Source organism: Lycorma delicatula, chromosome 13 (genome assembly GCF_047948215.1).
Source record: "Lycorma delicatula isolate Av1 chromosome 13, ASM4794821v1, whole genome shotgun sequence".
In the NCBI taxonomy this organism is placed as follows: Eukaryota; Metazoa; Arthropoda; class Insecta; order Hemiptera; family Fulgoridae; genus Lycorma; species Lycorma delicatula.
The window spans coordinates 15,436,228-15,460,024 of NC_134467.1; the positions used below are offsets into that span (position 1 = coordinate 15,436,228).

General features: G+C 31.5%; 1 protein-coding gene across 1 annotated transcript in view; it reads right to left on the reverse strand.

The window, feature by feature from the left end:
- Positions 1 to 23,797, reverse strand: part of LOC142334018 (uncharacterized) — a 64,381-nt gene that overhangs the window by 20,998 nt on the left and 19,586 nt on the right. Inside the window, exons 7-11 of the mRNA XM_075381685.1 lie at positions 21,573 to 21,694; positions 15,534 to 15,686; positions 11,811 to 11,939; positions 9,049 to 9,180; positions 5,280 to 5,663 (exon numbers count right to left, since the gene is read on the reverse strand). Of these exons, the coding sequence (XP_075237800.1) occupies positions 5,280 to 5,663; positions 9,049 to 9,180; positions 11,811 to 11,939; positions 15,534 to 15,686; positions 21,573 to 21,694 (920 nt within the window). The remainder of the gene's footprint in view (positions 1 to 5,279; positions 5,664 to 9,048; positions 9,181 to 11,810; positions 11,940 to 15,533; positions 15,687 to 21,572; positions 21,695 to 23,797) is intronic.

Genomic DNA, 23,797 nt, shown 5'->3' on the forward strand with positions numbered 1-23,797 from the left:
TTTTTTAAATTTTGATGTCATTGATCGAATTCATATAGATTCGTTTTCTTACATTTTCAATAGTTTTTCCATATACACTGTTAATTAATAGTTTTATAAACTTTTTTCTCCCATCTTTTTGTACACCACCCGCGGAAATATTTATCAACATAATCTTTCAACCATGGCTATTGATTAAAACAAACGGCTCTATGTATTTTTAACAACATCAAACCCTGTTGAAGATAGAATTTTAACGTTCTGTAATGTAGAACGTATTTGTGTTTATCTTCCAAAGTAGACAGAAACGTTTTACACGCTACACGTTTTTCATCACAAAAAACGGAGAAATCATACTATTTGGAATGGATTTTCTCTCTGGTGCGAGTGGAAAATCTTTGTGCAATTCATGTAGGAGTTTAGGATATTTTAAATCAACTTCTAAAATATAACCAGTCTCTGTATCATCTTTCACATCGTTAGCGATATCTGTGGCGACTTCCCAGGCGTTCCTGGATACTCTGTTTCTACATGCTCCGGAGGATGAAGCAGAGGACGGCGTTAGGGCTGGGGCTATGCCCTTCCCTGGCGTACGGGCTGTGGATCCCGTAGATATAGTTCGAGTGGTTTCTCGAATGGCACCGGCGATTGACCAACTTGACCCGGATATATTCTACCATCTGCTGCCTGTCATAAGAGAGCCGCTTGGCAGGCTGTTCACGAGATGCCTTCGTTGAGGCTGCTTTCCGACTTGTTGGAAAGTAGCTTTGGTGAGGGTGCTCTTAACACCAGGAAAGGATCCTAGCGAGGTCGGCAGTTATAGGCCAATCAGTTTCTTGCCGGTAATCGGCAAGTTGCTTGAAAGGCTGGTTGTAGAACGGCTCTGGGAAAGCATTGAAGTAAACTCTTTTCTAAATCGAGGTCAGTATGGCTTCACGAAAGAAATTAGCACCCCTTTCGAGGTTTGCATCTAAATGCTCTTGCCGAAATGGGAAACGCCGACAGTAAATATGTTTAGGCAATTTTTACAGACACAGAGGCTACTTTCCTTTCTTGTGTTAAAATTCTGTCCTCTATGAGTAGGAAAGCCACAATTTTCCCGCAGCCGTGCACTATTTATCTAATTGTACGGCTGTTAAAAGATGCGCTCCTAGCTGTGGAAAAATCCGTCACCAGGGGAAGCCCGTAAAGTTCCATTCTCAGTCCCCTGATGTGGAACCTGGTATTTGGCGGGTTTCTGGTACTGACATTCCCAGAAGGGGTCTCGGCCCAGGCTTTTGCCGATGACAGTCTCCTTTTAGTTCGTGGTAATTCAGAACCGCAGCTGCAAGATCGGGCACAAGCGGCCTTGTCGACCGCGGAGGGCTGGATGGATATTCAAAATTTAGAGATTTCTGTGCCCAAGACGAAGTTTATGCGTCCTCAAGGGTACACCGAAATTATCGTACAGTCGAAACCCCCACATTAAGTATAAAGGCTGTGTAATCAGCCCGGTGAGAGTTCATAAGTACCTAGGTGTTTTGTTTGATAAGAAGTTGCTGTTTAGCAACCACATTAGGCAAGTAGCGGCGGACGCAGTCTCAGTGATGTACAAAGGTGTATTCGAAAACATGATCTCTTACGCGGCGCCCGTTTGGGCACAGAGGTTGGATATGAATAGAGCACTTGTTCAAAATTTAAGGAGTGCCCAGGGCAGAGCCTTAATAGTAGCAGTAGTGTTTTTAAAACAACCTCCTACGAGACTACCACCATATTGGGAAAGGCTCTCCCAATCGATTTAGTGGTGAAAGTTAGGGCAGGTGTGTGGAGATTGAGGCCAGGAGGCAGAGGTATTTGGGATGCGGTTTCAGGCCAGAACGGAACGGTGATCACAATGCACCGAATCAAAATTTTGTTCAGTGCAAACCTCCCGCCTGCGGAAGAGGCTGCAATCTGGAATAGGATACCACAACTAAGGGAAGATCCCTGTGCAAGTTTACACAGGATCTGGGGGTATGGTATATACCCCCAGATATATACCTGTATTACTACAGGTAATGGTTCCATCATAGATTTTCTGTTAAGAGATCACACGCTATATTATTTCATTAATTTTACTGGTTTATTTTTATCATACATTTAATCGTGAATCAGACTGTTTGGTACAGCAGAACGATTAGGAATCTGATACGCCACTGAGAATACCTTTTTCAAAAATTAAATACATCAGGATGTGTAACGAGTAGCCTTGATGGTGGCAAACCACGATAAATGTGGCACAGATATGTAATGTCAAGGATCTAAATTGTTTGTTTCCATTATTTTAATACGAAAACTCTCAAATATATCAGTTAACTGAATGACGTCTTATTTCATATAGAAATCGTAATATTAATTTTAAAATGTTTCCAAACATTTCGCGAGTGGTTATAAGCCCATTCGGAGATGTGTTGTCTCTTTAAATCATAAAACGATTTCATTTGCGGTAGTTGGTGTTTCATTGAAACGGATGCAGATTTAATTTACGTATGTGGATAAACGGCTTTTTGTCTGAATTAACAACTTTAATCTATTTTTTATATCACTTCGAAAATGTGAATAAGTTGTTTTAAAGAATATATATGGTATGTGACCGTCTGACAATTCACAACAAATATAAAATAAACTTTGCACCAGTTCATCAAAGCTATAAGATAGAAGTCTATATGAACTGTAAATTGATACAATATTTTATTCTAAGTCATCGTTGTAAACTTAATTACTACACATTGAAGATTTAAAATTATTTCCATTAAAAAAAAATGCTCCAGCTAACGTGTTAAATAAGTTTGTAATTATTTTGTTAGAATTAAATTTTTTATTTACACACTTTTCTCTTCACAGTTTAAGAGATGACAGGTGGTTTACCAAAGCAGAAGAAATCTCTTGGCTGCCAGTTTTTAGGACCAAAAATAAAAATATGGAGATTAGTAATAATATTTTTATTGTGTAAAAAACAATACAAAATTGCATCACAATAGTCATAATCAGTAACTAGAAAATGTGTTTAAAAGTCTAGTGAAATGATTCAAATTCTGAAGTCCTTTCTATCCATTCAGTCACTCCATTCAGACAAACAAAACACATCGTTCACGCACAATTCACATCTTTTGACATCAGGTTCTGTCCCTATAAAATTTTGATTAATTATCCCAGCTGCCATCTATGAACTCAACAAAAAAATATCCGAGACAGTATGGTGATGTAAAAAATGTAAGGCTGCCTTCATATAGAAAACTGTACCATACTGAAATAAGTAGTAATTATTTTTTTAGCAGTGTAAATATTGAATGTATATTGTGTAAATAAAATTTAGTATAAACTGATTGGTGATATATGAATAATAATTCTGGTAAAAAATTCCTATGCTTTCTTTGCATGTCAAACGTTCAAATTTATGGGTCAGGTTTATGTTTTGTTGTAAAATTCAGACAGGAATGGATAAAATAAAAAAAGGTATACAGTTGCATTATCTAATGCTTTTACACTACCTTTATGAGACCTTTTGACTCTGATCTCTTTCTAAATAGTCATAAAAGAATGGAGAAAACCACTGCAAGTAAATGTGGTAGAAAGTTTAGGTTGCAAAAAAGGCAATCTAAGAATAGATTGTATTGCTATTATTATTATTCAAACATTATAAATTTTCATATTCCAATGCATAACCTTCTTTGTAAGCTTCTGTGGTGAATTAATTCATCAATTAAAAAAAACCTTACACACACACACATACATATATATATATATATATATATATATATATATATATATATATATGTATACAAAACTAAATCTCTTTATAAAAATGTATCAGAAATACCAGTACAGTGATAACAAAATATTTTTTTTTAATTTTAAAGATTCTTAATTTTTTGGGAAGTTTTTATCCTTTTGGGAAAAAAAAATTTCTATACAAAGTCTCACTTGTGAAATTTACACACATTTTCTTTACACACTTTGTCCGAACTGGTGGAATTCCTCAAGCACCCACCAAGTTATCTGTTTTGTCATAGTTCTGGACTTAAAATCACCCGAATATTATAAACTAGAATAATATATAAATCTAATTTTTTTTTTAATTATTATGTAGCCTTGCTAGATTCTGTGGCATGAGTGGTAGCTCATGTCAGTCAATCCCAGTCAGGCATCGTATTTTTCACATGCTACAAAAATTGCAATTTCATCTCAACCTGTGATGCAGTACCTAACAGTGGTCCTACAGATTAAAACAAAATAAAAAATTTACTTTATAGCCATAACCAAGCCAAAAGTTGGTTTTTTAATTTCATTCTAGTCTACTTTATTTTTTAAAGTTAGCCTATTATAAAACTGCCAGATTTTTACTTTCAGATAATTCCTTCAATAATTATCCCTTACACCACTGAACCCCATGTTCAGCGATACCTTGACTGATCAGGTTTTCCTTACCTTTGCGTTGATCAAAAAAATTTTTTTTTACTCTATAAATATATGTAAATTACATATTTAACAATTTCATTTTTATTAGTTTTTAATAATTTTTTAAAAAATTACCTGGTTTGAAAAGTACAAGAAAGAAACCTTCTCGCATTAAATTGTAACAAATACAAAAATGAGGTAAATGTATGGTTAAATTATAAATATTAGATAAATTTTGTTATACTTGTTTTAAATTGTGCATACTTGAAAGAATGCTATAAATTTTTTCTTTAACCAAATTTCTTAATATAAGATTTTTAAGGTCATAACGATTCTCTGATGTGGATATTAAAAAATGTTTTTTTAAAGTATAACCTTCATTAAAAGATTTATAAAGTTACAAAGTTTTTTCTTTAGCATGGAAAGTAATGTGTTTTTATTAAATCAAAATTGACACAAAAATTTTGACAAAATTTATGTACATAACTTTCTCTTTGGTATGAATCTTAAACAAGAAAGATTATTAAAAACCTTTCAGTAGAAATTATAAACATAATTTTTCTCTTTTGTATGAATTCTTAAATGTGATTTGATAGTAGAACCTTCATTAAAAAACATCTGACGAAAGTTATAAATGTAATTTCTCTTTTGTATGCCTCTTAATGTCGCTTTAAATCATTTTTTTGATTAAATGACTTTTGACATCAGTTACAAATATAATTTGTTTAATTAGTATGAATACTTAAATGAATTTTTAAAGTAGAACGCTGATTAAATGACTTCTGACAAAAGTTACAAATATAATTTTTCTCCTTAGTATGAATATTTAAATGTACTTTTAAAGTATAACTTTCATTAAAAGACTTTTGACAAAAGTTACAAACATAATTTTTCTCTTTTGTATGATTCTTATAATGTCTCTTTAAATCGTATTTACGATTAAATGACTTTTGACAAAGGTTACAAATATAATTTTTCTCTTTGGTGTGTAAATTAATATGCACCTTTAAATTAGAATAACGGTTAAAAATCTTTTGACAGAAGTTACATATATAATTTTTCTCCTTAGTATGAATATTTAAATGTACTTTTAAATCAGAACTTCGATAAAAAGACTTCTGACAGAAGTTACAAATATAATTTTTCCCTTTTATATGTCTATTAAAATGTCTTTTTAAATTGCATTTACGATTAAATGACTTTTGACAAACGTTACAAATATAATTTTTCTTGGTATTTCCCTTGATAATTCCTTTATCGATAGTAACCTGTAAAATTAAAATATAATTATGAATTAATGTAAAATTATATCAATTACAATAATATAAATATGCCACTAAATATGTAAAAAAAAATGAATATTTTAAACATATATATAATCAACATGGTTTTGAATATTAATTAATCATTATAAGGAACTTTACTTACCTTGTCGTATGTTTACACACTTGACTGAAACTTTATTCATATCCATATCTTAGGAAAACCAACAGAACTAACTATTTGGTAAATTTATAACAGATAGATATATTTATTACTTCTATATCCATGTTGATCAGATCTACAAATCCACACATTTTTACATATATATATATATATATATATATATACATTTTTACATATGCATACATACATATATATATTTTATATACAGAATATCTCATCTAAAGGTACCCAAAAGTAATGGTTATATTTAGAAAGACTCCCATAATATGGAGTTTCACTCAATTACACATGTTCAATGGCTTGTGCTAACTGAATGGAGTAACAATTCTACTATTTAATTGAGACTGGAAGCTTGGTTTCACAAACTAGAAATCATTTAGAAGGTTCAGTTAGTGACAATGCTGTGAATCAAGTGATGCATTCACTGCCAGTCCTGTTATTACATCAGGCAGCTAGTTACGAACTGCAAATTCCTCATTCTACTGTTCACAAAACATTTCAAACGAGAGTATTTTACAATCACACATTTATCTAATTTTTCCATTTTTGGGAGAATAACAAAAGCATCTTGCTCCAGATGGGATCAAACATATACTACACAAGCTATTGACCTGAAATTATATATATATATATATATATATATATATATATTTATAAACTAGTGAAGGATAATACTATATCAGTAAGATATTAGATACGTTGGCGCCATCTCTGTCAGGCTTGAGACTTATCAGCACACACTTGTATATATACAGGTTATCACAAACTTCTCCTGGGAATTTCATGACCTATTCCAATCGTGAAAGTAATGGAAAAACTACATATAAGAATAAAACGCTTAGTTGGTGAGTTACGGCTAGTGAAAGATTTTGCTTGGATTTTTCAAATACTTGGATTCTGCTTGGTGAAATGAAGTCATACTGAAATTTTTAGGACATTAATTAAAGGGCAGAGCGATTTATGGTTTTTGAAAAATTTTCTTTAAAAAACTAGAAATTACACAATAATTGTAAAATTAAAATAAATAAATAAAAATTACTTAGATAATAATATTTTTATTGATGACAAAAATACAATAAATAATTTGAAAAATTGTTATTTCAAAGTTGGCAATAAAATAACAACAGATGATCATCAACAATCTGCAATACTGTGTTAGTATTTAAAACATTCTTTAAGGTACATTAGGTAGACAGGATAATGTGAACTGTGCTGTCATTAGTGAAGAGTTTCTATGAATTTTAGTTTGAAAGTGAATTTAGTTTTAACAATGAACCGATCACATTCAAATTAAAAAAAATATGGTACTTACGTATTAACGCCACCGCAGCTACAGCTTTATTCAAAAACAAAGTAGTCAATCAGATTTCTTTATTAATTTCTCTTATCTCTTTATTAATTTTAATAAATGGTTAATATTTATTTATTTATTTTATAAATATATAACCAAACTTAACATATTCTCGCTAACCTTGACTAATTAACAGGAGTGTTTTGATTATTTAAATAATAAATAATTGCAATAATTATTGCAATTATTAAATAAATACTCAAAAAATTACGATGTTAATTAGTCAAGGTTAGCGAGCGAAGGTTAAGTTTGGTTAATAAAATAAATAAATATAAATAACCAATTATTAAAATTAATAAAGAGACTGACTGTTCATTTTCCACCGAAAACCGATTGACTACTTTGTTTTTAAATAAAGCTGTAGCTGCGGTGGCGTTAATACGTAAGTACCAAAAATACTTTGCCATTGAAGTAATGCCGTACTTATTTAACAGAGGAGTACGACATAGTATTCATTTTGGGTGTGTAATGACAATGTTAGAGTTCGCCTGTTTATTATTGCCAACTGAACATAGGTATGTAAATCATAAAATTAACCCCTCCGAAACAAGGAGTACGCATTCGTTTTCACCACCTACAAAAACTCAGCTGCAGATGGTATAGTCATAGTCATAGTCATAATTACTGTTAATTACTGTTACTGTAACCTTGTTGCATGATTTTTTAGAAGGCACATTTACAATTTGATATAAACAAAATACATTTATGTCATAAAATACACAATATAAACACAATTATATGGTAATTTGCATCTCACTTCTTGTGTTGACTGTTCAAGCATTGACGTTGACAGTACAAACCCGGTTATGGAATGAAATGTGCACGCGCTACTATTGCTAATCTCTAATGAACACCTTAAAGCACACTGTGCACAGAGGCTATGCAGGTTAATTATATTAACCTAGAGAATTAAATTCTCTACAAGTTTTGTTAAAAACGTTTTATCTATTCATTACCCATTTAAAACTGTTATTGTACATCAAACATAAAAAAAAAATATTTTATCCCACAATTTATTGGTTCTCAACCAAGATTTCTCAAAACCTATTGCAGGTATGGTTCTGGAACTATTTGATTTTCCAGGTCAAATACCATAAGAAACCACTAATTCTGTTCCAAAATTAACATCCTAACAATTTCAGTTTGACCTCATTTCATAAATATCTGGAATCTGAGTGAAACCTTTCACTAGCCTAACTCACAAATAAAGCATTTTAGGACATATGTTTATATGAACCTTTTTCATTATTTTCATGAGTATAATAGGATATGAAAATTGTGAGAGAACTTAGCAATACATTCTGTATATGAGTTAAGAAATGAACTGTACGTAATACAAAATTTACATACTATAATATATAACAATGAATCGATAATACAGCAGAATGCCAATTTTCCAGATGTCCAACTGTCTGCACTACTTAGATCCAGATTAAGCAATTAAAAAAAAAAACATATACATTATTTGTAAAATTAAAACACCATTCAAACAAAGCTTTACCTCAACAGGAATTTTTTTTATCGATCTTTATTTTACTGGATTTTTTAATTGACATGTATTTAGACCTGTGTTAAATCCATCATAAAAGCAAATTTCTACACATTGCATTTTTGATACCATATGACTATATCTGTTTTTTCTTACACTGTATGTATGCTCCGAAATTCTTTTTAATTTTACTGAAATATATTTATTTATTTTTTATTTAGTGTTGTCCACTAAACATTAGAATGATTAGTACAATATATATGATAAAATCTTTTTAAATTATCCTTTCCAATTTTCCAGACTTGGCCTTGCAAAGGTCCATCTGGATAATTGGTGTTCCATTATATGCAAAATCTAAAACCCTTACCACTTCATTTTCAACTTTTAAATTTTCTGAATTAATTAAGGTGGTCTCTTTAATTGCTAAAGGATCTTTTAAAATATCACCATTAACAACAATATCAAGCGGTTCCTCTTTTAATCCTACTAAATCTATTTGCTGCAACATAAAACAAAAAATGAATGGTACAAAGTAAACATATTTATGATTTTTTTATAATACATATTACGAACATAAATTGTATCTCCAATTCACTTACCATATACACTAATAGTGCATATACATTAAATTATTAAGTGACTTTAATGTGACAGGTTTGTATAAGAAAACCTAGAAAATGTTTCTTTTGGTAAACGTTATCCTAATTTAATGATAAAAATGCTGCTACTCACCTTACAGAATTTTCGACAAACTGAAATCTTTTAAAAGCAAATGATTTGTTCAACTATTGCCGTAATTTTCTTGATTGGTTTTTTTTCTAATCATATTATCATTAATGATAATATTGTTTATGATGAAACCTTTTATTGTGATAAATAGCATTTACCTTTAGAGATAACATTACCTAAGATTTTGAATTATTATTCTTACATCTGATAAACACATACCAGATAAAAAAATATAAGTTTTGCTAGATTCAACATTTACTAAAATGACAGTTTGATTCCAAACAATTGTTATTAAATTATTTTTTTTTATATCCTCACATAAGCTAGAAAGAAGCTTGTGCATGGAACATGGAAATGCAATTTTGTAGCATATGAAAAATGCCACTCAGCCAGAATGTAATACTGATCATTGCTACTGTGCATTAATACTTTTGATAGTTATGTACAAAAAGTACGTAAAAAAAAAATTAAGTTTACGAAATTATTCTCTAGTCAATAGTCATTAATAAGAAAAGGTTCTATAAGCTTCAAAAACATATATACAGGTTGATTTAAAGAAACGGGAAATTTTGAAAGTTGTGTTGGTAACCGTGGGCGATTGGTACCACTTTATAAGTGGTGCCAGCCTCTCTAACCTAACCTGCCATTTAGTTGTCATGGATGTTTGGAGTGGTGCAACGTGCATTTGCGTTTTACAAAAACAATGACAGTGTGGAGGGAACGCGTAGAGAATTTCACCGTCATTTTAATCTGGGACGGCACGACCGTGTTCCATCAGCACATGCAATTAAAACACGGATATCTAATTTTGAGAAAACCGGTTCGGCAATGAAAAAGAAACCTCCAGGCCGTGAGCAAACCATCCGTACACCACACAATGTTCAAGCTTTACAAGATGCTGTCTCACGAAGTCCACATCGGTCAATCCGTCATCTCTCAGCATCTTTACAATTGCATAGTTCTAGTGTTCGAAGAATGTTAGTGAAGAACTTGCAATTCCATCCGTACAAGTCGCATATCGTCCAGGAACTGAAACCGAACGATGCAGTTGTGCGAGCACAATTCTGTAATGTAATGCTTCAGAAGATAAATGATAACGAAGAGTTTCTTCACGAACTGTGGATGTCAGACGAAGCGCATTTCCACCTCAGTGGATCTGTTAACAAGCAAAATTTGAGTACTGGGCACAAGAAAATCTTATGCAGCTACACCAGCGTTCGTTGCACAGCCAGAAAGTCACCGTGTGGTGTGCTATGTCATCTTACGGTGTTATAGGCCCTTATTTTTTTGAGGATGACAACGGTCTTGCGATTACAGTGACGTCAGCTCGTTACGTAGCCGTGCTGGAAACCTTTGTTGTGGAACAACAAAAGAGATTTCCACCAATTCTTAACACAACCTCGTTTCAACAAGACGGAGAAATGTTACATTCTGCACCAATACCGATGGTAGCTGTAAACCGACCTTTTGGACAACATGTCATTTCACGAAATGGTGACATTAGATGGCCTCCCAGATCGCCTGATCTCTCAGCTTGCGATTACTTTTTGTGGGGTCACCTTAAAAGCAAAGTGTTCCACTGTAGACCTGCTACAACGGAAGAACTGAAGGCAAAGATCCGAGAAGCAATTGCGGAAATTCCAGTTGAGATGTTACGTCAAACCATGTACAATTTAACGAAGAGACTTCGTGAGTGTTTACGTAGAAGAGGAGGTCACCTGCAAGATGTCATCTTTAAAAAATAAACTAAAATGTATGTATCCTAAAATGGCAACATTTGTACAATTACATGAAATAAAATTCATTTTCTAAAAAAAATTTTTCATTAACGTTATTTAGTTTATTAAATTTCCCGTTCCTTTGAATAACTCTGTATAACAATGAAAAGATAACACAGCAGAATGCCAATTTTCCAGATGTCCAACTGTCTGGACTACTTAAATCCAGATTAAGCTATTAAAAAAAAAACAAATACAATATTTGTAAAATTTAAACACCATTCAAACAAAGCTTTACCTCAACAGGAATTTTTTTTATAGATCGTTATTTTACTGGATTTTTTAATTGACTTTTTGCAATTTATTTAGCAAAAAAATACATATATTTAGACCTGTGTTAAATCCATCATAAAAGCAAATTTCTACACACTGCATTTTTTATACCGTATTACTATATCTGTTTTTTCTTACACTGTATGTTTGTTCCAAAATTCTTTTTAATTTTAGTGAAATATATTTATTTATTTTTTATTTAGTGTTATCCACTAAACAATAGAATGATTAGTCCAATATATATGATAAAATCTTTTTAAATTATACTTTCCAATTTTCCAGATTTGGCCTTGCAAAGGTGCATCTGGATAATTGGTGTTCCATTATATGCAAAATCTAACATCCTTACCACTTCACTTTCAACTTTTAAATTTTCTGATTTAACTAAGGTGGTCTCTTCAATTGCTAAAGGATCTTCTGGAATATCACTATTAATAATATCAAGCGGTTCCTCGTTCAGTCGTACTAAATCTACTTGCTGTAACAAAACAGAAAACGAATGCTATAAAGTAAATATGTTCATTATTTTTTGTATAACTTATATTAGAAACATAAATTTTATTTCCATATTACATACAACATACATTAACAGTGCAGTCATGGTTAAATTATTATTATCAGGTAACTTTAATGTTACCTGATAAGATTAATAATCTTATCAATACAAGATGGATAAGATCTACTTTTGTCCTTTTTATTAGCAATTTTAAAAAATCTTTGGGATCATTAGACAAACATTCCCCTTAACTTTTAACAGTATAATTTAATAATAAATCTTCAACACTAAGAGTATTACATACAATTTACTCTTAAATAATTCTTAATAATTCAATCTATATTGTTTTTGAAGCTTACTGAAATTAAACTGTGATAATAATTACTGCAAAATGAGTTTCTGTAGTGAAATTATTAGTTCTTTAACGGTTTTTACCTAAGCTCTTCAATTGTTACTTAAATATTGGTGTTTTCCTAGTGGCGACATTCAAATACCAATAATTATTGTTATATCGGCAAATGTAAATTTTTACCAAAATCTTACATAAATTAGGTTTTGTGAAAATTACACCTTGCCTAAAGAAATTTATAGTTCTGAACATGGTTTTTTTCGAAGGTAAATCTATAAATGAACTCATGTGTATATATGGAAGATGCTATTCATGCACTAAATGATTGTTATTATCTTGATGCAAATTATCATTGTTTGATGTAGTTATTATTATTTCAGAACTTTCCCCAGGTTGCTACCAAATCTGGATGCGTGTGTGCATAGACCAATGCACTGCTAGTAGTTGCCAGTCCTGTAGCTGAAAATGTAAATGTACCAGTAAACATGTAATCCTGAACAGATGCAGGTCGACCACTCCTGAGACGGGTGGTTAATTGAAAACCTACCATCAAAGAACACCTGTATCCGAAGTGTCTAGTATTCAAATCCATATAAAGTAACTACAAGTACAACGTACTCGAACCTTAGTAGTCTCGACATCAAAAATTAGCTGATTTTGCGATGACAAGTTGAACCACTACATAACTGAGCAGGTTATATCAAATTAAATCACACTGATGTAGTTAATAACAACTGCTAATTACACACTTGCTGCTTGTGGATATAATAATACACTCTTGTCTTTGATACATTCATTTTGTACAAACAGAATTTCCTACATTAATATTAATGATTTTATCTCTAAGCCTATTTATGTTAGATCTGCAGAAAGACAAGGGCAGGCAAGCATTTGAGATCTCCTTGGGAATTTTCTGAATTCGCAATTCGTGCTTGATTTGAAACTGTTTAAAGCTATTACAAATCTAGTTGATATTCAGTTACTTCAAATTGATATGAACTCTGTGTAAAAATAACGGACTTAAATGGTATATCTTAAAACCTAAAAAAATTGTTTTCATATTCAATTTGGAAGGTTTGCAAATGTTAATATAATTATTTAATGAATAATAATGCAATGCAAAAGGTATCTTCAATTAAAAACTTAGGTATATATTTTGATAGCAACTTATCCTTCAGTAAATAGATTGGTTATACTGTATCTAAGACACTAAAAATTGAAAATATTATTAGAATCTCAACAAATTTTAGAAATAATAACGCTTCAGAACTTTAGCTTATACTTTTATGAATCCAGTACTAAATTATGGCTCTGTTGTCTGGTAATGTTTTACTGACTAGGAATTAAAATTAGAAATACCACATAGAATCTTTCCAAGATATGCAGCCTACAAAATCCGTGATGCTATGCACTTTTCTAGTCATCATTTTATTCATATTTCAAATTTGTTAAAAATACAAAGTACTGAATCATCTCTGATGAGGACAAATTTAATATTTGTGTAAAAAATTTTCAGTAATTATTTTGCCTATCTAATCTATTGCAACCTTTTGACTTTCATAAATCAACTAAATTGCTTAGGCATAATTTTCAACATTTTTATATCTTTATAGATGATTCTCAAAGGAGATCACCTATTACTAGGCTATCTTTACTATGTAAAGTAACTTAAGGTGGTTAGACATTTATAATACTAGATTAAGTACACTTAACACCTTATCAAGAGCTATTCTAACTTATTAATAATAAGTTTATCTATTAATTTTTTTTTAAGATTTAGTATTCATGGGTTTCAAGCCTGTTTATTTTGAAATCAATAAATAAGGTTTAAAATTTACCACACTTACCAAAATTAAAAACTTACCAAATACCAATTAACCAGCCAATACTTTAGGATAAAAATGGAAAATTAGGCCTTAACAACAAAGAAATTTCAAAATTATAGTATGTACTTTGAAAAATTATTAACTATCAAGAAACTGAGGTAAGATTTCAATTCCAAAATATAACATGAAATGAAAAATCCAAACCATCTAATCAAATAAAAATAAACAAAATCATCCAGCAATTAAACAAGGTAGCAAGTTATGGCTTGATTGCAGAAGAATCACGGACATAATTGGAAAAATACATTAATACACCCACTACCACAAATAAAAAGATAAAACAGAATACCTACAAAGGGATTTCCCTCTTACATATGATATACAACATCCTTTCAAAAGCAATTTGAAATAGAATCAAATTAATCGTAGACTCTAACAAGTAGGAGAATACCAAGGATTCAGAAAAGCAAGATCATGTGCAAAACAAATCTCAAATCTTAAAACAATAATTAGGGGAAAAATGACAAGGCATAAAAATAAGTATTAGTCTTTGTAGATTTCAAAAAGACATACAGGCTAAAATGTTTTTTCAAAAAGGCAGAATTCATGATGAACAAGTCTACAGATTTCCTCAAGTCCCTAAAAACAAATATGGAAAAATCAATAAAGTAAACAAATATAAATAAATTGGAGAAATAATTCAAATTAATGATTTAGATAAGGAAACCAATCTAACAAGAATGAGAAAAATAAAATTAGCCTACAAATTAAGGAACAGTATTTTCAACAAAACAACATCTCAATAGATGCTAAAATCAGGCATTAAAATATGTAATCAAACAAGTTTCCATCAGATGCATCTTAGTGAGAAATCACAAAAAAAATTAATAGAAAAAATCAAGTAAAAACTTCAGAAAACTCCTAGGACCAATAAAAATACAAAAAAATGGATACAAATTAATTGGTAATAAAGATATTTAAACATACAATGAAATTGGGAAAATGTCAGATTACATAAAAAAATGAAGAGCCAAATCTATTGTCAAGCTGAAAAAACAGAATTACAGGTTTTGTGAGTCTGAAAAGTATCTAAAAAAAAGTGATTTTACCACAAATACACAAAAAAGAATAGGATATCAATAGATTTCTGTATTTCTAAATGAAATGAAATATTTGAAAGAGATAGTGCACAGAAAACCAATAAAAGATTTCAGGGATTTCAAAGGGAAGGAGAAAAATAAAAAGACAGTTGGTCAGAACAAAGAAGGCAGAAAAACAAAGCAAAAGAATCAAGAATTGTTGGAAAACTAAGAAATAAAAGAAACAGCAGAAAGAGAAATGAATCCAAAATACTGCTTCATGGTCCTCAGATGGCCAAACATACACAAAAAAAAAACTTACATGCTCAGATGATGTATCAGTTTCAGTCATGTGATTTGGTAAAAAAATGCTTATCATTTCCCCTACGTTTTCTTGTTCATCCTCTAATTTAATATTTTTATTAAGAGACAGGGATTCATTAATAAAAGAATTATTTACAGGCTCATTCATTATCTGAAAAAACAAAAAAACAAAATATGATGCATTTTATAAACAAAATATAAGAAATGAAAATAAAAATTCTCAATAATAAAAAAAAAAAAAAACTATATAAATAATACAGTTCATAAACACATCGCTTGTAATTCCTTAATGTTTATTCTTGGTTTAATGTTTTATGGTGACTTGCATGTGGTTATATTTGATATTGATGCAAGCTTTCTTAATGAAAAAGATAAGAACAGAACAGGTAAATATTAAAACACTGATTACCACATGTGACTCACATTATATCTGTCTGTGAGGCAATATGACATGCCATCGGCACACCGATTCTTCGAATCGGAGACCATGTTAATTACATATGGCTCAGATGCATATCTTTACATCATGAAACTCATAGTGCTCACAACAGAATTCTTTTTTCTTGTAAAGTAGAATCAAGACTCACAGTTTGCTGCACGAACTTTAGCTTTCCAGAAATTCTGTTGGTAGCAATGATGAGATGATGAATCCAGCTGCTTACATATGTTTGAAACAAAGAATGCAGTTTGTAAACCAAAGTTTTTAACATCTTATCCCACTATTATAAGCTCCAATTTCGTTTTTATGATGGATCAAGTGTCACTAACAATTAGCAATTTACAATAACTGGTACAACCTAGACCAATTAGCTAATGAACCTCACTAAGGTAAATAAAGGTGATTCCAAATTGCAAAGCAATCTCTCAGGAGATGATTCTATACCCAAAAATTAAAAAAATATTCATATAAACATAGGTCAGAAAACAGTTTGTTACAGAGTTTAGGCTCAAGAAACATTTAGCCCTGTTTTCTGCTCTCTCTGTAAAATTAAACCATACTAAAATTCTTGGGAAAGAAATTGGCTAAATAAATTTTTGATCTAAGAAATTGACTAAGTGGTCCTAGACCTGTATCTTACTTTGGCCAAGAAAAATTGCTCAAAACAAGAACATTTTTTTATAGAAACACACATTTTTGGAATTTGAATAAAATACATTTGTTAATTTACCAATAAACAAATAAAAATTTCTCATTAACTTTGTAGAGAATATACTCCAGAGAAAATTTATATAAATAATGTCTATTAAAATTAAACACAAATTTAGGAAGTTAAACTTTAATGAAAAACAAAAAACACAAACCATATCAGAAATGTGATAAAATTTCCATTAATGTTTGAACATAATGTAAATGAAAACATTAGAAAACTTATCAACAAAAAAGAAATGAATAACAAATACATTTCAAAAAGCAAAAACTACATTCTTTTTGAATTTTTCTAAAAATTATTATATATCAAAACAGATACTTTATAAATCTGCAAGCATTTCTTCAAAGCAGTGGCTCAATGCGGTCATTCTGTTCAATGCATAGCTTTGAACATAGCTTTATGTTAAGTAATTAATTAAGATATTCGGATGATTACATTATCTAATTATCTAATACATTATCTAACATTATCTAATTAACCAACAATAAAATTTCATCCGTTCATCAAAATCAGGGGTAATGACTCTTGTATACATGTTGTATGGAATGTATATAATTAAATTATTTCTCCTGTAACACTACTCACTACGCACTTGACTGCAAAATATGAATGCAATGTGACAACCTTAAGGGTTTGAGGTGAAAGATACTTATATCGCAATCAATACTGTTTCTTCAGCATTGGCATCTTTTACAAAATGTTCACGATCAACACTGATTCAATGTGGTTTAGGCACATCTATTTCTTGAACTCACCTCTCCAAAGCTTCAAATGTTTTACCATCCAGTATACTTCAATCTGGATAAGTTTCCTCACATTTGCACGCAGCACTGAATTCATTTTTATTTAACATAGATTAACATGTCCATCAACAATCCAAATGAAAACAATTTTGTGTTATCACACACTGCAAATGACTGACTGAACAATAACAGCACAAACACCGCTGCAATGAATATTCAAATCCTAGACACACAGCTTAATTGTCGATCAGCTGTTATTGTCAATCTATGTAAAAACACATTTTTAATCTATTTAGTATTAATAAATTTAGTTTCATAATTTTTGGCATTTGTATATAAATTGTTGCGTTTAAAATCATATTACTTTTCCGATCCAGTTTGTGTGAATTTTCAAATTAAGGTGGCCTTCTCAAATTAATAATATAATAATAGTTTAATTTTGATAATATTATTTACATTAATTTTCTCAGAAGTAAATTCCCTACAAAGTTAATTTAAAATTTTTTATTTTTTTAATAATAAATTAACAATGCTATTTTATTTCAAACCTAAAAAAGCGTATTTTCCGACAAAACATTTTTGTTTTTTACCCCGTTTTTCATAAAACCTAAATAAGATAGAGGTCTGGAACCACTTTTACTTGATTTCTTAGATAAAAAAAATAAGGAAACACAATTTACACCTTGATTTGACCCCCAAGAATTTTAGTATGGTTTAATTTCACAGCAAGTGGAGAAAGCAGCGGTAAATGTTTCTCAAGCCAAAACTCACTAATTTTCTGACATATGTTTACATAAACAATTTTTTCCTTATTTTTGGCTATAGAATCATCTCCTGACAGATTGCCGAGCAATTTGAAAAGACCTGTATATAAATGATGATTTGTTTTTCTATGATTCTAGTGATAATGCTAATTCTGATGAAAACCCTACATACAGATCAGAATTAGACAAACCAGTTGTAAATGACAGGACAGAAAATCAGAGCTTTATAGAGAGTGATACAAAGGAAAGTTATGATGGTACATCATAATCAGCTGTCACATTTTATTAGTAATTTAGCTGATATACGTAGGGGTAACAATAATCACATTTATTGTATTCCTGATTTACTCAGAGCATCATGAAGTGTACGCCATTGGAGCCTCCAATGCTTACAACGATGCGCAAGACAATGATAACAGTGAAGGAGATAGTGAATTTAATCTAACTGCAGTTAATAACTTAGATATATGTGATTATATAAAATATATGTGATACCGGGGCCTAAAAAATAACAATATCCATCTTAATTGAACCAGACAACAGAACTGTTTTTATATAACTCATCACAAAATTTTGTCTTACAAGAGAGGTTGTTATGCTTCTGCTACCATCTTTAATAAATTGCAAATTATCTGTAAAATTTTCCCACTAAATTATTTATAATATAATTGAGGGATGTTCTTTTATGTTAACAATATTTATTACTCAGTTGATGAATTTTTAATATTTTTTTTTTTTAAATATTTATCTCCATCGTGTTCAGAAATCATCTTGTGATTTTTTAATAATTAATATATTTACCTTCGCATTATTTCATATTTTTTATTTAAATAATAATGTACTCTTCAATCACATCTATTTTTTATTTTATAATCTACTTTTACACTTAGAATTTATTTTAGAATACATAATGAATTATTCTACACCAATCACAACAAACATTTACTTGTTTACAATTAAAAAAAATTACGTGTTTATAAATTACACTTATGTGAATATTTAACATATACAGAATGCCTAAAATAAATAAATTTATTTTAATTTTTTTTTTAAGTTTTATACAAAAAAAAACTCTGTTTATTGTCCATTTATTATCCTTTAATAATAATGATGGGAAATCCTTTATTCCCTATCGTGTTAATTTTATTCTCATATTTTCATAAATTTTTCTAGGTTAATGATTATTATATACAAATAAAATAATAATCAGCAAACATTTTTTCCACATTCTTGTATTATATAATAAAAAAATCAACTGTGATAATGTGTACAAATGAAAAAGTAAAAGTTAAAAAAAGAAAAAGGCATTATGGAAACTAGAACTCAGATCTCCCAGTTATAAGACTGGAACACTCGTTATTTGGGTGTTGTGATTGAAAATATACAAGCAAATTACTTCAACCATTCAAAAATGTTTAATTACAGTTTATTCCAGCAACAAGTTGGAAACTGCCATTTTGGATTTAAAGGAAGAACCCCTCCACCGACAATCATGCAAAAGGGTATCAACAAACTCCATTGTAAGTTGTTTACTCACCCATGTTAGGTAAAGTTTTCATATTTATATATTTTTACGGCACTTGAAGCCGTATTACCTAACACCATGGTTCAATACATTACAAATAATAACAAAGTTTCTCAGCTGCAGTTTTATGTGGAAATGTTGGATAGAAATGCAGACAACAATGCATTGACAATGTAATTTTTAGTGGTGTGTCAATGTTTCACATCAGTGGAAAGGTGAACAACCATAACTGCCAAATATGGGGTTAGCCAAAGCCCATAGAAACTTGGCAGCTCATTTGTGATAGCTGTGACGTCAATGCTTTTGGCCCTTAAGAAAATTAAGATGGCTCATTCTTCTTCCAGAAGGCAACTGTAAATCGTATCGATTAGCTGGACATGCTTCAAAACTTTCTAATTCTTCAGTTGAGACAATGACCAATATGGACACTGGTAATATGAGCAAGACAACGCAGCAACATCACTACCTCCTAGATGTCTGAGATTTTCTTGATACTCGATTCTCAGGTCTGTGGATTGGTCGTGATGCTCCAATTACATGGCCACTTTGTAATCGCTAGATTTCTTCTTGTGAGATTTCATTAATGATCGGGTTTATGTACCACTTTTGCTTGCTGATCTTGTTGAGCTAAGATTCTAAATTAATGCAGCAGCTGCTGAAGTAATGTTAGACTTGCTAGCTAGTCTGGAATGAGATCAACTACAGGTGGGATGTATGTTGCATTACAAATGGAGGTCATATCGGACAAAAGTGAATGTTAGGTTAAAAACTTGATCTGTTTTGCTATGAAATGAGACCTCAATCAAATCTGTAAGTTATCTCAATAAATTTGTATGTACCTTTAAAGTTGCGAAGCCTTTTTTGAATCATCTGGTATTTGGTTAGTTGTGAGGATATTTTTGTTCCTTTGTTGAATACCAAATAAATAGTTTCTGTAACTCATCTTCATTTATTATAGTCAGTTTTACCAAACACGGTTGCAGGGCAGACAGTTTTCAGTTACTGAAATGTTTGATGGCTAAAAGGTATATCGGTTTTCTTTACATTGCCGGAAATATCAGTTTAGGCTTATCAAAGCAATGTGGTATTTTGTTTTTTTTTCTACTTCTAGTTAGCAATCTATGAACTATTTTACTTCAATGATGTTGGAAAAAAGCAAATTTGAAAAACTTATAAGCATATTATTGTGCAGATGTGTTTGAAAAAGATTTTTTTTTAAGTTGTTAATGGAATCTTTGTAAATCAGAAGAAATGGAACTAAGAAAATGGAGAGGTTAAGAAAAGAACTATTTTTTCTTAAGACAGAATTTTCTTTTAAGGGTAGCTAGTTGCATCATTGCCCACAAAGTACAGCTGTGAATAAAACAAATCTGACATCCAAATCTTGCCAAAAATTTTGAAGTTCAAATGAAAATGCACCCTTGGGCAAAATATGTAGATAAGGGTGATATATGTGTACTGCTTTTACAAATATTGACTCAAGAATTTGACCACATTTATATCACTTGGCATGGCTTACCAGCAGAAGGTTCTTACCTTCTGCTGGTCTAAATTGGAGTTACAACCTTTAAAATATGAATTCAGGTTAAAATGCTTTGAGGAATCAGTTGGAGCCATGGCTATGTTATCTAAACTAAAGTCAATTTTCAAACCAAGAAGAGTTCTTCTACATCTAATTCTAGAAAGGAGAGTCAGTTATATTTCATAAAAGTTTGTGTAAATAAACGATTTTACAACAAAGTAATTGTATTTTACATCCCAGCATAAGGCTTACACTACATTGTTTTAGATAACAAAAAATAAAATCAAACTTAAATTCTATTAATTTATATTGAAAGAGTATAAATTACTTACTCTGTCAGATAAACAAATAAGAACCCAAAGAATAGATAATACTAAAATCAAAATATAGATCTTTCCATAACAACCTGTCAGACAAACGCTAAGATGTTGATCAATGGTGCCAACACATGCAGCTTTATACATCAATACATATGATATCTCATTAAAATGTTGAAAACAAATAAATATATATATATATATATATATACACATATACATATACTATTGCACAACAGATTTAATAAATAACGTTGCATTCACTGATTATTTAAAGTGGTTTAATATAAAAATTGAGAATTTACTGAAACTTTCATAACATTTTTAGAAGCAATTCTTTTTTATTAAACTATGCAAAAAAAAATTGAACTGGCATAAAAGATTGCTATGAGAGTTGTATCTCAGCCCCCGGGCTGAGCTCTCAGCCCAGGGGAGTGTCCTTCAAACTGAAACGAGTCTCCAGTTCGGTTCGATATTTTCTGCCTCAAATTGTCAGGAAAGGGTTAACCACGCAAAACTACGTCATTCCTGCCAACCCCTCAAAGAACCGGGACTCGGTCTATACATTTTCTCGCCTGCCACTAACTACTACGGAGGGAGATACCGTGCTCGATTAGGTCGTTCCTGGGCCCCACCCAGCAGCTGGGATTCTACCTTACGATTCCCCAGCCTACAGCACCAGGAGACCCCGGCTGATCATCGGAGCCAGCACACCTCAGCATGTCGGCCCTCCCAGCCGGGGCTGTCCGCCTTGTCCTATTCTAAAATCCCCTTCGTCATCTTTTTCCCTCTAAATCGTCCTCGCCGACTCTCCAGTTTGCCGCTGAAGCTAGCATATAATCTACTACTTCTCTGGTGTTAGGTCGCGACTCCCGCCCTAATCCGAGATTTTTGTCATTTATGGTAATGGAACACGGTGTGCTCTATAAATATTTCACGTGACAGTACATACACGTTGGCAATTCTCTTCCTTATCAATGCTCTTCGATGAACAGAACTAAGGCTACGGCCGACATGATTACTCTTCGTTTGGCCGAGCTAGGAGCAGCCCGTGAATACGTAAGTCTATTTAAGGAGTTCACTGACTGACCTTTCCGCTTTATTACAGTGTTCACAGAATCTTCATGCGTTATATATTATTATACCGAGGTATTTGACCTTATCCCTGCGATGCAACAGCTGGTCACCGATTCTCAGTTCTATTGGCTCCACCTTGCTTTTCCCAATTAGGATTATGAACTCAAATTTGTTAACCGCCAGTTTCAGCCCATGTGTTTGCATCCACTCGTCAATTAATGATAATGCAGAATTGCCCCTTGCCTGTATTTCCTCTTTCGTCCTTCCGCTGACAAGGATCGCAAGGTCATCGACGTATGGAATGGTCTCCGTCCGTGCTGGCAGACGGAGGTTCAACACGCCGTCATAAACCATGTTCCAAAGCAGGGACCCAGCACCGACCCCTTCGTCGGGCCGCATCTCCGTTTTTTGAGATTGCGCACTTCCAGACATAGAAGAACCTTCTCCAACTGCTGCTAGCATTTAGAATAGTTCACAGTTCTCACTGAGAAGAAAGAAAATATAGGTCCTTTTCATACTAACAACAGGGTTTCGGGGGGGGTCGGGGATTAAGGAAAATGTACCCCTTAAAAATCAAATACAAATTTTAGGGGCATCAAAATTTGGAAGGGGTAAATAATGGGGATTGGCGAGATTTTCCATGAATCGAAAGGAGTTTGAAATCGGGGAAAGGGTTCAGAAGATATGGATGTTTAAAGATTTCCAGTTATAGCTGTAGCATTTAGAATAGTTCACAGTTCTCACCGAGCAGAAAGAAAATATAAGTCCTTTTCATACTAACAACATGTTTACTCGTTCACCGCGTAGATTTAATAAATTATCACTTTCATCAATCAATGATATAACTAAATCACAAATTTGTCTCATCTGCCGGTAGAAAATCAATATAAAATGAATACTCTTCAACTCCGATCTACACTCAATGGAAACTCATGTAATAGGTTCTTCATGTTCATTTCTAAAACTAACCGAAATAATATTACATTTTACACGTATTAAATCTACAGGAGTGATATTTATTATTTGTCCTTGTAAGCATCCTACCATCTGCTGCCTGTCATAAGAGAGCCGCTTGGCAGGCTGTTCACAGGTGCCTTCGTTGGGGCTGCTTTCCGACTTGTTGGAAAGTGGATTTGGTGCTCTTAAAACTAGCAAAGGATCCT